At 41.9% G+C, this 18,350-nt stretch overlaps 1 protein-coding gene across 2 annotated transcripts; it reads right to left on the bottom strand.

The window, feature by feature from the left end:
- Positions 1-1,067: 1,067 nt before the first annotated feature.
- On the bottom strand, positions 1,068-16,975 carry lzts1 (leucine zipper, putative tumor suppressor 1). 2 transcript variants are annotated; one of them, XM_080044202.1, is made up of 10 exons: positions 16,918-16,975; positions 16,233-16,352; positions 6,707-7,050; positions 6,430-6,567; positions 4,719-4,881; positions 4,211-4,608; positions 3,916-4,089; positions 3,685-3,816; positions 2,493-2,687; positions 1,068-2,178 (listed from the first exon to the last, which is right to left on the bottom strand). In XM_080044202.1, the coding sequence occupies exons 3-10, from the start codon at positions 6,932-6,934 to the stop codon at positions 1,630-1,632; spliced, it is 1,977 nt and encodes a 658-aa protein (XP_079900328.1). In that variant the 5' UTR covers positions 6,935-7,050; positions 16,233-16,352; positions 16,918-16,975; the 3' UTR covers positions 1,068-1,629. The 2 variants fall into 2 exon arrangements, with proteins under 2 accessions (XP_079900328.1, XP_079900327.1); XM_080044201.1 differs by lacking the exon at positions 16,918-16,975 and having other exon boundaries at positions 16,233-16,454.
- Between the last annotated feature and the right edge of the window lie 1,375 nt (positions 16,976-18,350).

Below are 18,350 nucleotides of genomic sequence, written 5' to 3'. Positions count from 1 at the left end.
GCCTCATTACACTGCCACACATTCCTGACCAGCCCAGTGTGTGCATATATTTCTGCCTGATAGTCCATGTGAGCCCCAGAGTTTTGAGTGGGGGGAGTAGTTAAACTTTTGATTTACAAACTACTCTGCCCTTGTGGGAAGCGGAATAGCTCCACAACAGAAGAGCCAAATGACCGGCGCTGCTGCTGCTAGGAAGGATTGTTTGTCTCCAAGTGGAGCATTGCCAGCAAACTCTCACACATTTCGATGTACAACATAGGGAGAGAGATAGAACATTACTGGGGATCACAGTTTTTTTCCTGTGTTTTTCTCTGAAAATATTTACTTTTATTCTATTCTATCCTTTAATCTCTCTCTCTCTCTGTAAACACGCAGAACGCCAAGTACATCCCCAAATTAGCATTTGCCCTTGATGTCTTTCAGATGTGTTCTCTTGTATATTCTGTATACTGACGCGGTATAATGGTAGTGTAAAAAACAGTCCATTCTCTGCATGGTTCAAGCATAAGATATTCTGTTACAAAGTTTTTATGCACAAGCCGCCCATGCAGTGTCATTGTCCACTGGACCAAAATCTTCCTTAGCTATGCCATAACTTTGTACATGGAGCCGAAGAAAAATGTGATTAAAAAGACTACTACTGTAAGATTGCATCATCGCAGTGAGCCTGAAGTTGTGTTTATAAAGAAAATACATCTTTTCACACATCAATATCTCTTCAGTGGAGTGTGAGTGGTATTATGGCACCTGAATTGACACATTCAAAGGCATTACCTTACAAGATGAATTTACAGATCACTGAAATGTCTTACAAGATCCAAATAATGAGAAAAACACACAGATGACATAATACAAATGTAAACCTCAGACTCTTCACTGTTGAAATTAATTTATGGATGCAAAATGCGTGACAGCTTGACATGATTTTACAATTGTATTTTGTGGTGCAAAACACTTTCTTGTTCACATTGGTGTGGATGGTGTGGATTGTTTTGAAATGACTTGTGTAATAGTCTACACCTAACCCTCCCCCTCCCCCCACACACACACACAACTTAATGAATGGACAGTTTGGCAGCATACAGTAATGGACACACTAGGCAAAGCGTATTTAATTATTGGAAACCCAGACACAATAGATAATATATCACTGCCATTTTCCTTGCTGGAAGGGACAGCTGCTAGGCCACTACCATGCGTATCACGTGCTACCATCGAACATTAATCATGAAACAGATTAATCCTCTATTGTCTGGTATGTGTCAATGACCAATTAATAAATAGTGTTTCAGCTATATGATTGGTATTGATTTGGACAATGAGTGGTGCTGTGTGACAACATGGGAACTCCACCACAAAACATTTAATAAAATAAAAATCTCACTTGAACATTCAATAACTTAGAAAGTACTCACAAGAAAATACATTCTTAATTTTATTGTTATTGTTTGTGTGGCCTGGCCACAAAATACACTAGATTAGACACATTCTATCAAATACTCCTTTGCAGTGAATGATCTCCACGTGTTCTCATATCATAAATATCTGTGGTGAAAAAACAATAGTCAAGTGCTTGGTTCACTTTTCTTTTTTTTTCGGAATGTGTGTGAGTGAGTGAGTGCTCCCATGTCAAATCTCTGTGGCAATAACGTCGTCATATGTTTGTAAGCCTGAGCTGTAACCGTTGATGTCCATGCCCAGCTCTGTGCGGCTCTCCAGCTCGGCGGTCAGCTCCTTCAGGATCCTCTCCAGGTCCTGGTTCTTCTTGTGCATCTGCAGGTAGTTGATCTGGAGCTGCTTCTGGTACTTGATGACCCTGTCCTTCTCCCTGTTCCATGTTCTCCTCTCCTGCTCAAAGCTCTTGGCCTGCCTCTCTTGAGCTTCCTTCTCCTCCGTGAGCTGCTGCTTTAGTCCCTCCACTTCCTTTTGGAGTGATTCTGTGGAGATGGGTTCACTGTTCCCCTGGTCCTCCTGGCCCTGGGCAGAGGGATCTGGGACTTGGATTATTCTTTCCAATGCTTGAGTCTGGGCCTCATATTGCAATCTGTGCTGCAGTGTCTGCTCTTTGGCCATGGTCAGGTCCTGTTTCATTCCCTGAATGTCCGTCTCAAGTTTGCCGACTTTCTCTCTCAGCAGATCAGCCTCGTTCTTCTTGCGCTGGAGTTCGTTTTGGCACACCTGAATATAAAAATTAAAGGAAATATTCAGACGTAGGTAGATGTGAGGAAATAGCTCTTTAGACTGATATGATAAGTCTAATCGTGTGAAGAGTTAAAAAAGCTAACCTATTATTGAGACTGTGACTGGTATCATGTAACTCTGCTAAAACATCAGATATCGGAAACAGTCTGAAGGTCACAGTTTGGTGTATTCTTCCTATATAACTAGAAGTTCATTCATATCGTAAGCGCTGTGTGAGCATTAAATTCATAGGTCCGTATTCGGATTGCCCTTGAGAAAATGAATTCCCATTTCACCATCAACAGACTAACCTCCACATCTATGGTGCAAGAGTGAAGTTTGTCCTTGTGTTCTTTATTTTGTTTCTTGAACATCTCCATCTGCGCCGTGTTTTCCCTCAGCGCGGCCCTGAGGGTGACGATCTCATTCAGCTTGTGGTTGACGTCCGCCTTGCTGTCTCTCAGTTGCTGCTTCAACAATGAGATCTCCCCTGACTTCTGGCATACCTACATTAAGACAGAGACAATTGTAAAGATTAGCCATTCTTTCGAGAAGTTATTCTCATTTTAACATTTTTATTGACTTTCCCATATTTAAAGCTCTTAGAAAATGGCTGGGAACTTATTGAATTTGTTTGTTCACAGTGTGCCATAAAAGTCTGTATAATTAACACAACCACTGAATACACTGGATAATTGTATTGGGCATTAAGGTATTAGCAAATAATATTCCCTTCTAAATTATCACATGACAATATTGGAAACACATATCGACAAATTATCATCCTATACAATGGTTGGCAAATGTTTTAGCAGATAGTTGCCTATTTATATCCTTCAGAAACAGAGCAACATTGGTCATGTTTCTAGCCACCTGACAAATGTCCAATTTTCACTCTCCTTAGGTCTCCACCGACTCCTGCTGGCTCTACATGCGTCACCATGTTCACTAGCTATTAGTCTCTATAACTTTGTTTGTCTGCTATTTTTATGTTGGGCAAGTAGTGTACAGATGGTTTGTCAGTGCCTGTTTGCTAAAAACAGCTGGATATGTGTCTGATTCAAGTGGTAAAGATGCGGGTCATAAACAATGAGCTGAAAGATGCTAGAGGGGAAAACAATCAATAAGCTCATCTCACAAATTATTCAAAAACTGCGGCTGGGGATAATATACATTATGTGGATGAAGAGAGCTTTAGTGATAAAAAAAGCAAGATGTTTTGGATTTAAGAAAAATCACAGAATTTGCCTGACGTTAAAGCCAACATTTTAATCTGAGGAAACATTAAAAGGAAAGGTTGTACCTCTGACTTTTTGCTGTTGTTGTTGTTGTCGTTTCTTTTTCACATTAAACATGATGCAAATTGATGGATTTATAGTAATGGGAGAACTTCATGTTACCACAGCTAGGCAGCAGCCTTCAAGGTTGTGCCAAATTGTGTGGTATGTGCAGCAAGGTTTCAAAACAAACCAACTGACATCACACATATGACTCATGACTCACCTCCCATTGAGTTTCCTCGAGTGTTGGCGCGAGCTGTGAGCTCTCACTCTCATACGACCTCAGTCTGAGCTCAACAAAATCCTTCTCTCGGGTCAGCTTTGAGACATCCTCCTGAAGCCTCTCTTTGTCTGCCTGTACAAGAGTTGAATTCCTGTTTAGTTTATTCACATATGTGTGCAAGGTGTGACATTTGCTTACGATGATGAAGCAGAAATGAAAAGTCGGGCTGACCTGGAGCTGGCTGACTTGCATCTGGAGTGCTTGATAGGTTTTGGCTGTCATTTGGGACACCTGTCTTAGCTTTGTGGAGCATCGCTGCTTCAGCCCCTCCATCTCCTCAGCACAGTACCTTTGTCTTTCCTCAAACAGCTGGCAGGTGTCTGTTTCCTTCTCCTCGAAACTCACCTGTCGTCAGGCAAAGACATTTCAGTGAAGACAAGTTGTGCAGTGGAAACTACTAATGAGTGGTACTGATGATGATTAAGAGCAACATGCTGTTTCTCTTTGTAACGCGACAGCTTGGTACCTGTAGCTCCTGCAGTTCACTCTCTCGCTCCAGCAGCCTTTGTTCCAAGCGCTCAATCAGTGACTCATCCGTAGTAATAGGGGACCGAATCCCTCCTGTCGTTTCAGAGAGAGGGCATGGCTCATCTGCAGAAACTGGGGAGCCGGCATCCCCATTAACCTTGGATGGCAGCCCAGCCCGGTGGTTTAAACCAGCCCTGGAGCTGCAGTCGAGGTTAGCGCTATTCCCGTTGACCCATGGAGGGAAATTGGGTTGTACTCCATTGCCCAGGCAGTTTGCGGGAGTGGAGCTGCCCTCACTGTGACTGACGGGGCCTGCTGTGGAAGCACTTAGGCTGCCGCTGGTGCTGTGGGTGGGCAGGCTAGACATAGAATTGCGTCCGGAGTCGGAGAGAGTTCCTTAAGGAGGGGAAGAGATGACATTTTTATATTGCTGTAATTCTCATTCAACCTGTATTAATGTCATGTTAAGACAGCAACATGTTCATCAATATGACATAGATAAAGACCTGTGAAGGTGTCTTGCTTGTGCCTAAGGTCTGGACTCCTAGCTTTCACCGGAGGACAAAGGCTGTGGTCCAGGCTGTTGTGGCCTGGCTCTGTAGAGGATGTGCTCTTGGGATTCACAGGCTTGAAGGCAGTGGAACGGACCAATGACTTCTCAGCAGAGGTCTACAAGAGTGAAATGAAACACTGTCAGGGTTGCGCTTCTCTATTTTTTAGTTTTTGTATTCTGTGGCTCCTCTTAGCTGACAGCATGCATGGCGAAGAAGAAAGTCCTGAGATTTGGAGGATGGGTCACATTCAGAAACTGGAAACTCATATCAATACAGGCTTTCACAGAAATACACATTTGTCACGTGCTGGACATCCTTACAGAATAAAAAAGGATGGATAACTTTCCATTCATATCTTTTCTTATCAGGGATTAAATCAGTGAAGTACGCAAAGCGGAACTGCTTCACTACAAGCTGGTGGCATTAAAGAGCCGTACAGCAGTATAGTTACGAGTCCAATTCTCTGGCCTGTCACAGAAGAAGAAAACATTTTAAAAGATGAATTTATATACTCTCAAATGCCCCATCTGCTGTCCAAGAACGTCACAAGCTGTACCATGCCTCCCTTACTTTCTGTCCTCCCCTCCCGCCCCTCTGCATCCCACCCCTCTCCCCTGTGTGCTGTCTGGGGGAAGATGAATAGCCTTTCTCTGTGATATTAATAATATGAGCTCCTGCTGAAGTGTAAGAGGTAAAGCTTGTGAGCTCAGCATTCCTTCTCACTGACTTCATGACTGGGATGCCGTTCCTCATTTTTTTCCTCTCCTTCTATCCCTGTCTCTGGCTCTCTCTCTTTACTCCCTCTTTCTCTGTCTCTCTTAAAGCTGCTTCCTATTTCCCTCCTTTCTCCCCTCCTTGCCCCCTGAGGAATAAAGACCTATTGAAAGAGACTCAGATATCCTACGTATTCTTGGCACATAAATGACTTCTCTGAGATGATCAAGGCATTCTTAGGTCATTAATCTGGGAGGGGTGATTAATAAGCTGGGAAGGTTCAACACAGGTTATGAGGAATGGCTGCCACCAATTAAACGACCCGCTGTGCATGTTTTATCCTCAACTTGCCTGTGAGGTTTTTAAAAGTCGACTGCAGCTATGCAGTAGGACTTATTAATGCTTGTAAGAATAGCTAGAGCAGGCGGATCCAGTCAGGTAATGCAGAAAGCTATGGTTTATGAGGCAATGAACGTGGACATCAAATCCAAATCTCAGTTAATATCCAAATTGAGCATTTTTAAGGCGTTTTAGGGACAATATGACAAAGCAGGTTACATAATTAGGACGTTACTCCTCCGATGGCTAAAATCGTTCTCATTTCTGCACGCTAAATTTTCAAGGTACAGCCAGATGTATCCGGATGTAAAGTAGCCTGATACGTATCATTTTGTATAACACTTTGTTATTAAACAAATGATTTACAACTGACATAAAAAGATTCATACTTTTGGTACCTTTGCACAGAGGCAGGCTTGCTGTCGCCAGTCTTTATTCTAAGATACAGTATAGCTACCATTTGCCTGCCCCAACAACAAGTTTACCATGCAGATTTGGGTCTGCTCAAGCAAATATAGATATTTCCTAAAAATGTTTAACTATTCCTTTAAAATCGAATCTTAACTTTTGAGTAAAGCATGGTAGAAGAAATAATGGACAGTTGGCTCACCCTTTTCATAACATTTCCTGACATGAGCAGCAGTTTTGGTTGCTGTCTCTCTTCCGATTCCCCATCTCTGTTCTTTCCACTGCAGTGATCTTCCATTGGTCCTTCTCTGTAGTACACTGACCTCGGTTTATGGCTCACCTTATATGGAGAAAGAAAGACATTTTATTGTTCTTTTTTAATCTAAGAGGTGCTTAATTGTATTTGTAATATATGTGCAACACATTTCTTATGAATTAAAACCAAAGTTTTGATGGTATCCGATGGGACATGAGTTTACCTTGATGTAAAAAAAATCTTCACTTCGTCCCGACCGTGAGTGGGACAGGCCTTTGGAGTGATGAGTGGACGAGGGGCCCTGTATGAAGCCGCACTTCAGTAACCTGTCAATGCTGCAGCCACCACTCTTTCTATGGGGGTCGGTTCCCTTTTTTAACCTATAGTCGGACGCCTTGCAGTGTTTGCTGTTGAGGCTGTTGCTGTTGACGAGGCTGCTGACGCTACCCATGGTCCTGCAGGCATAGGTGAGGGGAGCGCGGGGCTGAAATCCAGGTGGGCAAGTTACACATAAGTGAAGGGAAGACACAACTCATGACCCCAGACAAGTGCTCTCAGTGGCTTCATCTGCAAGACAAGAAAGCAGTAATACACATCAAACACAGAGGATGTAGCTATTGATTCTCGAGCAGAAGCTTATTTTTCTTCATCAAGGACAAAGGTGTCATAGCCTCCTTTGATGCTTGTCAGTTGTTCATTGTTGTTTAATTCCATTGTCACTTGTTCAAGACATGCAGTGTTGAAGCAGGTGTGTTCACATTTGCAAAACAAACAAAGTGAAAAAAAGAGTGCGTCTTGGCTGTGTGCCTGGCTTTGTGTATCTAGATTTATGACTCGGCCGTTGAATTTGACAAATAACCCTTTGGGCGCCCTTCCTCTAAACAAACTGGCAATTACACTACTTACTACACACTCAACACTTGGCTGGTGCAGCCACCTGAAAAACACAACAACATATTGTGATATTAGAAATATTAAGGTTTTAACAATGCCATTGGCTGGAATGATGAAATAAAGATTGGCTCAAATATACAGAACATGAAGGGATTTGTGGCTTGAACATTCTCACTTATAATATACAAAATAATGACATTTATTCATAGAGGTTGTAGTGATTCTATCTTTTTACTGTCTCCGCCTCCACCTTGAAAGAAAAGCAGACCCCAGATGTTATAGTGATGATCTCTAACCCACAGGGGAAAAGTCCCCTCACTAGTGACTTACCAAAGGGCTCCATGCTGGCTGATCACGTCTCTGGGCTCCCCTAACCACCTGGTCCCCAGCTTTTAAGCATTTTATAACGGCCACCCCAACAAAGCATGGAGCTAATGTCCTGCCATAAGTCACTTATTAGTGTACATTGCATTTAGCTTGAGGTTAATTCATAATTATTGGTCGCACAGTGATGTTTGTATGGATACACATAGCTGTCAGAGTCATTTTCCGGAAGGGTTTGATGGGTAAGTTCAAAGAGGGAAATGCTGAATGTAGGTGGGGGGGCTGATCCAAAGTGTCACTTTTCATCGTCAAGACAACAAAGATATGCGAGATGAGACATGTACAAAATATGGGGAGAATAATGGGACCATCAGAGGCAGGCAGCCAGTGAGACAGAGTAGCATGCATACAGAAAGAAAAGGGAAAGTTTGATGGGTTTCTATGGCAGAATAAAAAACCTAGTTATAGTCTGTTGAAAGTGACTGCAGGAGAGATAATCCTAAATAGCAAGAAGGCTTTAAATAACTAAATAATCACATAGTAAGTTGGAGGTCTTCCAGCAAGGCATTGGGTTTGATTTTACTTTTTATTTGTAAAGAAATTCAAAATGTACCCTACATAGTAAGCAGCCGCAGTGAAAAAGTTGACGATGGTTTATGATGTTAGATTTGTACCGTTAATAGTACAAAGCACAGGAGTCCCCTGCCCTGTGCCACTGATGAAAATAGACTGTGACATGACTGTGGCTGCCTCTATTCTACTCTGCCTGAATGACTCCCCCTAAATCCAAACTCCAGCCTTCACTATCACTCTCAGATATTAGCATCCACCACTGACATATCACTGAAGTAATGAAACAAAAGATTGTACTTACTGCCAGGTCATACTAAGCATCAATCTCTACAACGTTTCCTCCAGAGTCATCTATCCAGTCCTTGAGAAAGTCAACAGCCAGACATGTGTATGTCTCTGTGTGTATGTCTCTGTGTGTATGTCTCTGTGTGTCTGCCCTTGAATGAACCAGCGGCAAATGCAAGTCCTCACACTATCACCACGGCCAGGAGGATTTGCTAACTGTTAGAGGGGGTGGGTCTTCTGCTATCCTAGTCGGCCTGTGCTCCGCTTTGTATTATAACTGACATGTAAATTCAACTCTCCCTCTCTCTCTTTGTGTGTGTGTGTGTGTGTGCGTGTTTGTGTGTGTGTGTGTGTGTGTGTGTGTGTGTGTGTGTGTGTGTGTGTGTGTTTCAGGACCTCCCACTCCCCCCAGGGGAGCCAGTGTACAACATGTGCGCCCATAGAACTGGCGTGTGCCGCTCAAGTGATTAACTCCCTGCCTTCACAAAAGATTTTTTACACCCCCCCGTGCACCCCTCCTCTTCCCACTATCACCCACAGACACCCTCCATTTGTGCATCGATTCACTGTGTAATAACCGTTCACCCCACTCCCTCCCCCCTCCCCCCAGCCATCCCTCCCTCCATCCGTCCCACTCGGTGCCCTGCACCCACCCTGAACAAACAACACTTTAACTGAAGGAGAAAAAAAGGCGCTTGCTCTCTCTCTTTTCGCTCTTTGTCTGTTGAAGTGTGCCGCTCTTTGTGTGGACTCCTGTGTGCCCGGTTGATGTATTCTCCCCAAACAGCCCAGGACCATATTTGAGTGTTAAATAAATGACTGGTCCTCACTATGAGAGGGCTGGAGAGCTTCAGTTTTATAGTGATTTAGCACCATCCTGCCTTTTCTGTTGTTTGTTCAAACATACACACATGCACACACATACTCACTCTCTCACACACACCTTTCCACATCCACACAAATAACACTCACTTACACACAGTCCCATTGCTGGAGTGCAAGACTCTCTCAGGCAGTGGAGCGTTCAGCATCCCACAGAGTACACGCTGTTGACAAAACACCTTGTGGATGAAATACTTTTACACATAGCGACAGGAAAATATACAAGGTACTGTGTTCCAAATGAACAAACACCAACAACAGGAAAGATACGGCCCCTTAGCCCTGCAGCTGACAAAACAAGTGTAAATCTTACACCCCATTTTTGTCACAAGTAAAGGTATACATTCTCTTAATGGGAAGAAAACAGACAGCTTTACCACATATCTACCGATAGAGCTCCACTGATTCATTGATATTATCACGAAAAAAATCAATGAAGAAGTCAGTTTGTTAAAATTGAATAAATGAAAAAAACGTGGGCATCAGCATAACTCTATACTGTGATGTTTCAAAATGTTTAGACAGAATTGCTGTAAATGATCAATGATATTGTCTGAAACTTTTCCACCATAAAATGTTAACACAAATTATTTTGACCTACTAATAAAATAAAAAATATACTGTATCTGTGTAGATATAGTTGTATCTTATGGAGCAGCTTTGCTCACTCTTCCTTTCAGCTGACAACCATTGTTCTTCGATTAGTCCCATTCAGTCCCCCGAGCCTGTTTGACTGCTGAATGATCCTGCCAATTCACGTTGAAGTCCCATTCCACATGCTAGAGTGATGTATGTTCACTATTATTTGATGTAAATATTAATGTGATTTTAAACATTTTTTTATTAGTCTATCGTTACAAATTTGAAAAAGCAGTAGAAATGGTTTGACCTCACAGCCTTTGAGTAAACAGTGTGATTTAAGACCTTTGGTAAGAGTGGATGGGTGTGTGTGTGTGTGTGTGTGTGTGTGTGTGTGTGTGGATGAATGCATACATCTAATCTTATATCTGATTGGCTGCATGTTTTCTCTGTGTCTGCACAAAAGAGTGTGTGCACTTGTGTGTTTTGTGTGTCTGCTGGGGGGGTGTGTATGGAAGGGGTGTCGTCCTAGCTTTCGAGCCCCAGCTGACCTGCCTGACACAAAGCCCTTTCCCTCACAAGGCCAGCAGACAATACACCCCGTACACACAAGAAGACACGCGAGCACACTGAGACGCACACTTTAAGAGCATAGCCAATCCATTACCACAGCCAGTGGAAGGCAGCAGTGTGCTATAAAGGTTCAGGATTTATACCTGTATACCACAATGACCATGAAACTCTGCTCTGTTCTCAATGTACCTCTACACTGCCATGGTGCCAGATGGCATCACTTTAATTCTCACTGTCTATATGGTAATTTCTAACAGATGCATGTGTAATCTATCTAGTTCAATGTGTCTGTTTTTTTAGGTCAGTCTCAGACAGCTTTGTTCTTTGTTTATGTGAGCGATCTTCCAGTAATCACACACATCTTTATGATTAGACCCGACCTGCTGAGACAGTTACACTAGATTTTCTGCTTAACACCATTTAATAAATACAGTATATGTATGTACATATATATATATATATATATATACAGCTCCGGAAAAAATTAAGAGACCAGTCTGGATATTTCTTAAATCTTCATCTCCACATTACTTATTGAAAATGCTCATATTTTTTTTGTGGGAATTTGGTAGAAATGTTGTCAGTAGTTTGTATTATAAAACCAGAATGTTCATTTTACTCAAACGTATGCCTATGCATAGTAAAACAAGAGACACTGAATATTTGGAGTGGTCTCTTAATTTTTTCCAGAGCTGTATTGTAATATATCAACTACATTATGCTGCAGGACTTATAAGGGAAGCCCGTCAGTGGTCAAAAACTAATCAGCAGAGGCTGAGATATCTCGACTTTTAGTCCTTTGATACTTTCCCTAATTCAATTTAAATCTTAAAACCCTCCATGCCAAGAAAATGACCATGTCCTTTCAAGTCCAAGCCTGCAGGATTTCTGGTAAAAATCCAAAGTCTCAAAGCCCAGGAGAACCCTCAGGACATGACCGGGATTTATTTTCTGACTTTGGTATGATCCTTCCAGAGCCACAGAATACAACACATAATATTCCCTTAAAACTTCCCTTATGACATAACTCCAAGTAATTTTCATTTAAAAAATATCAAAATGTTTCTGTGTTTTATATTCATATTATACAGACAACAAATACGTGTGACTAATGTCAGCACAAGCATTGTGTAGATTTAAAACTTTATTGAGGCAGGTAATCCCTCAAAGTGAGTATTTCTCTTCTTTTTTTTGTCAAAGTTAAGCTTTGTTTTGAGATAATGGAGATGACAGCACAGTTTGTTTCCAGTGTGTTGTGTTCAAGTGCTCGCAGGGATCTCTCACTTCAAACACTTATAGTAGAAGTGGACTGAAGAATAACGGTTCAATAGCCAAACAAATTTACGCCATAATTTCCACATCAATGTTGACTCATCAACATGTGGACAAAACTAAGCTTTATGTTTATTTGTATTGCCCATTCATGCTCGTTTGAGTCGTTCCAGGGACATTGTTGTTAATTTTAAGAAGATCAAATCAATCTTTAAAAGGCAGCAGTGTGTTCACATATTTTCCTAGGCATGATACAAATGCTGTTTCAGAACATTCTCATTCAGTACCAGGTATATAATAATAAATAATAAAGATCAGTGACAATATTTAACATTGTCTAATACAAATTCTGGACTGTATCTCTAATCCTGGCTGATAAACTAAACTAAAATAATCTTTATTATGCGCTTCGATACTTTAGAACTGAACATATTATTGCTCCCAGTGTTACACGTTACATAAGCTGAATCGATCCACAGTTGACACAGAGTGCATGATGATTCACACATAATGAGGCAGGCATTTCCCATGATCCCGACATGACACAGTGGAAATCAATGGTGGATTCAGCGACTGTGGACAATGCTTGTTGACAAAAGCACTTTTAGTCAAAATCGGTGAATCATCTGCTCATGATCTGCTAGCTGTCCGTACCGTACTGTGTGTGTGCTGAAAAATAAATCTGATGTTAATACACAGCCATAGGCTCTTTATATTTGTATGTAAATAAAAGGTACGTAGACAAAGGGGGCCCACTGTAGCTTGCAACTTGCCCGTTTACAGAGCCTACGCTGTGTATTAACAGTGGATTCTTTTTCAGCACACACAATGCACGTATAGGTAGCAGATCAGGGAGGAGAGATTCACTGATTTTGACAACAAGCATTCCCCAGAATGGAACATGACACAGCAGAGAGTATATTTCCAGAGAATGATAGGCTGAATTATTGAGAAGTTATGCTCCTTCTCTTTCTCTGTCATCCTCTGTGGCCTGTCAGGGCCCCAGTCACACACACGCACACACACACACACACACACACACACACACACACACACACACACACACACACACACACACACACACACACACACACACACACACACACACACACACACACACACACACACACACACACACACACACACACACAAACACACTGCCTCAGCCTGTGTCTTACTCACTGTGGCTGAGTTTTGGGAATGAGTAATGTGGCCTCTAGCAGAGCATCAAATGGGAATGAAGTGTGGGGTTTAGACAGCCATCCATCTTTCACTTACACTGCTAACACATCTATCTACTGACCAAGCACGGGCACACACACACTCCCGCATACAAACACAATGGCATCCAATAGTAGCTAATTGGGTAATCCTTTTAGTGCATTGTAAAGGAGATTGAGCATGAATAGGGATACAATGCTGAAGAGCAGAATACCAGACACTCATTACAGCCCCAGAGTGAGGAGATGGAATACCAGGCACGGAGAGAGAGGCAAGAGTGTGCGAGAGAGGGATTTATATTCTGTGGAGCCAACATCGCATTATACATTGATGACTGTTGTATTGTCGAGCATTGACCAAATCAGTGTCTGCTCTATTCAAAGTTTGACAGCTTTTGATGGAGAGAAAGGCTTAAGAGCTACCTGTTCACTTGACCCTTGTCATCTAAGCAAACTTTTATCACTCATTCACTTCAATCTCAGTGTGTCGTATTGGCAACAGTATGTGGCCATACTTTGGACCAGCTAGAGGGCAGCTTTTAAGGAAGGACCCCCTATTGGAATTAGATTGCATTCAGATGCTATTATGTGTATCCAACTGAGACATTAGGTCAACCAAACAATCAACCTCCTTGGGTTCTTAATAGATAAGGAGGTTGTCTGCACTGCTCACTGGGTTTGAATGGCTGGCCAACTACTGCGCCTGTCTTACTGGCATTTGCATAACCTTGGCAGCCGGGGTATAGAGGAAAATGTATTTTTAATGGAGTCTAAATGGAAGCCTTAAGTGCTGCGACGTGGATGGGAATTGATGCTCATGAATTTAGGGAATCCTAAAATTTAATATCCTGAAATTTCCTTTTATATCTCTTTATTAAGCTGCATCCATCCATAGTAGATTGATTATTGGCTTGCAATATGTCGCTGCACCTTTCTTTAGTGATTCAAACCTATGACCTGGAATATGTCCAAGAATGGTTTCAAAGAGTTGCATGTGTCTTCAGTTAGAAACGGCAGATCACCAGCCAGCTCCAGGGGCATGAAATATTTACGCCTAGAGCTTTTATCCCACTCTAAAAAAAGAAAGTGAAAATGTATTGTAACAAGTGGAATTATTTTTAGATGTTTGGAATTGTCGCACGCCATGCCCATAAATATTAAACTTTCCATTTATCCATCACTGGTTTTGAACAGGCGGTGTCATGTGCGCATGATATGACAGCCGCATAAATAGGACATTTGAATTTGATAGATTCTCATAAAAACAAAATTATAAAACTGGGTATTAACAGTGAATGACATATTTATATAAACCCAGTCACTTATTGCATTTCTCACTTACATGAAGGCACATTATCACAACAACATTTCTTAAATGTCTGTCTTAAATATATTGTAGTTTGATACAGTATCACAGTGGGAGATGATGTGCATAGGTAGGTGGAAAAGAATGAGGCCTTTCCTGGCACCGGGGGCCCATTGACCCTGCAAGCTGAAGACTCAGTGATAAGTTTGTCATTCCGGAGCATAACTATCCTCCCATCCTCCTAATCTGCTGTGGCTGTGTGTGCGTTTGTGGATGTCGAAATGTGGGAGTAAGAGAAGACACAATGAGTTCACTTTCATGGGTCTATATCATTCTGAAAGCGGCTGGAAAATGTATGCTGCAGGCGATACCTGTTCTCCGCTGCAAAAATAAAAGCCCACTGACCTTGTAATGCTAAATCAGGAAAACTCTACATCGCTCTTTCGATAGCTTGAGGTGTCATAATAACTAACCAAAGTCATAGTATTATAAACCAGCATTATATAGTTCTATTTTAAGGACATTTATATGAAAAGCTAAAAAGTCTTACCATGAGCCGAGACGCACGGAGATGTTGAGATGCAGTACTTCTCTGACACAGAGGCTTGCCTCATAATAGGATAGTATATTTGAGTATCTGGGACAGTTATATTGAGGAGCGTCTTCTTTAGCAGGTCATGACAGCTCCAATGGGTTTTTTTTTATTACACACTACTGATTTGGAACTGAGCTGCATAAATCCCCACACAAAAGAAATTACAAAAGGTATAAAACAATCTGTGAAGTCAAGATATGTCACCTCACATGAGGAAAACAAATAGCAACTTTTCTCTCAGAAAACTGACTTTGCTACTTTTATCCTCCACACCCTCCTCTTGTGGTTCTGGGTCTTCCCCCTGCACAATAAGTTACAGTACAAAGCAGAGCTGAACATGCCTGAACAGGTGCCCTAATATGCGTTCACTTTGTCACCAAATCGGTGCACTGTTATTCATGATCCCCACAGGTCTCAACACATACACTACATGTGTCACACGGGGTAAAATGGAAGGTTGTGCTAAGGTCAAATTATTCCCACATAAATATCATCCCTGTGTTGCTAAATATATACAGTATATATATTGCAAAATCATACGACTATGTCAGAACGGTTGGGCCAATTACTTTAGGGAAATATAGTGTTGAACATACGAATAACCCACTTATTTACTGCTTATCCTATAACAACCGGCTCGTTGTCCAATGCCATTTATTTCCTGTGAATTGCTGTGTATAGTGTAACGTTTAAATACTGCACTATGCTGCTCCCTATCATTTCAACAGTTTTAAAACAGTGGTTTGTCCACTAATGACTGTATTGAAAGAACGTGATTTGCAGTTTTCACCAAAGAAAAAAAAGAAGTTGAAAGCAGACATTTCAGTCAGAGCGGGCATGTCTTCAAAAGCCGAGATGCTTTGACTATGAAATTTAGCTTGCATATTAAAAGTAGCAGAAGCCTTGAACTGCCTCAAAGCTGCAAAACTTTCGTTTCAGTCAGAATGTTTAACTATGTGAAACAACACAGGCATAATTCAGTGTGCAACTAAAATAAACCTAGTATGTATACTATTTGATTTATTACAAACATAGCCCCAAAACATCATGTAAGCGACGATAAAACAGCTCAACTTAGCAAATCACACACACTCAAATGTGTGGGATCTGGTGGTAGCACCACCCATGCTCCCTCCTGTTTGAAGTTTCAAGAGCGCCGACTGAGTCTGTAACACCATTTGTCCCCTGTCACATTCAGTCAAACAGCCCAAAAGCCTTTCTTCAAGTCTGGCTGGAAGTGACTTACCTCCATTAAAGCCTGCTTGCCCCCCACAGTCACAGTCACTGCCTCTGCTGCTCTGCTCCCCAAAGCTGTGTGGATCTCTGTGGACAGAACCACTTCCAGCGAGATTGCCAGCCAGTACTGCTGGTGTGGAGAGAAAGAGATGTCTGCGTTTGTTGGCTTATCTCTCTAGGTCCCCCTGTCACCCCTCTTTAACACCTGTTATGGAGCAATCACTCCGTCCCATCTCCCATACACTGAATACAGTCACATTCCTCTAGAAACACACTCTTTTCCTCTCTCTTCCCTCCCTCTCCTTACAGTTTATTTTTGTTACCTCCCTTCTGAACTCCCTCCCACTCTCCCCCTTCACTCGGAACCTCCAACTCTCGCTCCCACCCTCCCACCCTCCCTCCCATACCTCCGCTGCTTTCCATGTGCAATATTTATTTGGTATTTTTACCCTTTCATCGCTGCATTCGCCTTGCTTCTCACTCTATTTTTCTGTAATCCTTCCATTATGCCCAGTGCCTCTGCTATTCACTTCTTCACTGCCTCAGCATGCCCACACATACAGCAGCACATCATCCCTACCCACACTCCCAAGCCACGCACAATATATTTGAGTGGTCTAAAATAGCTAGTGTGTGCATGCTTCAAAAGTTCCCTTGAATTGTGTGTCCATTTTTGTGAGTGTATTCATCTGAACCTTTGCAGCCTCTGTATGTCCATGTGCGTGCACCTCCAAGTAAGTGGCTGCTGGGCTGATGACTCATCCATGCTATTACCCACCATGCTCTGCTGCTGTAGATTTAACCTGCTTTACTGGTCCGACTGACTCCATTGGCTCTCATACATACACACATAGGACGCCAGGGGAAGATCTGCTGTGTTTTGGTTTATTTATGTATCAGATGAGTTGAATAAATGATCAGGATAAAAACTGTGCAGGTTACAGCCCCACATACACTCTTGGATGAAGACATGCTTTCCATCTCTCTGTTTTGCCTTTCTGGACTGTTTCCATTATTTTCCTGCACGTCTGTCTGAATGTCTTTCTTGTCCTTGTTATCTCCCTCTTTCTTCCTTATTTTCTCATTACAGTCTACCCTCCTTACTTCAATGTTAATCTTTCACCCCAAATCTCTCGACAACTGCTGAATCATAATCCAAATGTACAGTCTCTTTCACTAATAATATAATAAATGATAAATAAAGTTTGAGCTAACTTTGCTGGCTTTGAACAAAATGCATAAAAATCGTCTTTTTTTGTCTGGGCAATGGGCATGTTAAGAGGAGATATAATTTTTTTTTGCCGACTTTCTAACATATTTGCTGGTGAGCCAATTTGTCTTGAAATGATATTCCCCCTTGAGTAATCAGCAGCCAGTCTCACAGTCGGGGAGGTTGCCTTTTCACTCAGCGGGTGACAGAGATGTGTGGAATTGTGTGTTTGGGGCGCTTAATACAGGCCTTTGATATTGGTTGTGACCAAGGTGTTTTTGAATGATCTCATTTCGATTCCTGACAGTTACGTTTCCCCCCTTTCATTATTGCTATAGCTCACCACATCAAAGTTATAGTTTGTGTCCGTGTTGATGATAATGACAAAACAACTGTCATGCCACAGTGTGCTATTAAGTGTGTTTTTGTCGGCCCGCGCTTTGAATACCCTGAATCTGTCAAGCATCCTGTTTGCCCTCACATTAGCATATGCTTGTGTGTGCATTAGTGCATGTGTGGGCAGGAATGTGCAATTGGTAAGTGTATGTGTATGTGAACATGTAAATTCATGGATATCTCAAAGGCCTATGTACTTTACAATGTATTTTCTCATTTCTTACTGCAAAAGGTAACAACAATGGTGTGCTTGATTGTTAATATAGTTATTTATAATTTATGTATACCTCAGTACCTTCCTGGGCATGTGTGTGTGTGCTTTTGTGTGCGTGTGTGTTTTTGTGGTTATGTGTGTGTGTGGTTGTGTGTATGTGTGTGTGTGTGTGTGTGTGTGTGTGTGTGTGTGTGTGTGTGTGTGTGTGTGTGTGTGTGTGTGTGTGTGTGTATTGGATGTGTGTATCGTTCTTTGTATATTTACACTCTGAAAGTGTTTACACTGACGTATACATCTTTTGGCAGGTC

This window comes from Ammodytes marinus, assembly GCF_949987685.1.
Source record: "Ammodytes marinus genome assembly, chromosome: 2".
Taxonomy (NCBI): Eukaryota; Metazoa; Chordata; class Actinopteri; order Uranoscopiformes; family Ammodytidae; genus Ammodytes; species Ammodytes marinus.
The sequence above is the reverse complement of the archived record's forward strand: the minus strand, read 5'-3'. Positions and strand labels throughout refer to the sequence as shown.

Excerpts from the sequence above, each read along its gene's own strand:
- lzts1 (XM_080044202.1), bottom strand. The coding sequence starts at position 6,934 with ATGGGTAGCGTCAGCAGCCTCGTCAACAGCAACAGCCTCAACAGCAAA. Across the intron at positions 6,568-6,706 it reads AAGATTTTTTTTACATCAAG|GTGAGCCATAAACCGAGGTC; the intron begins GTAAACTCATGT and ends TCTCCATATAAG. Across the intron at positions 4,882-6,429 it reads CAGGAAATGTTATGAAAAGG|ACCTCTGCTGAGAAGTCATT; the intron begins GTGAGCCAACTG and ends TCACTCTTGTAG.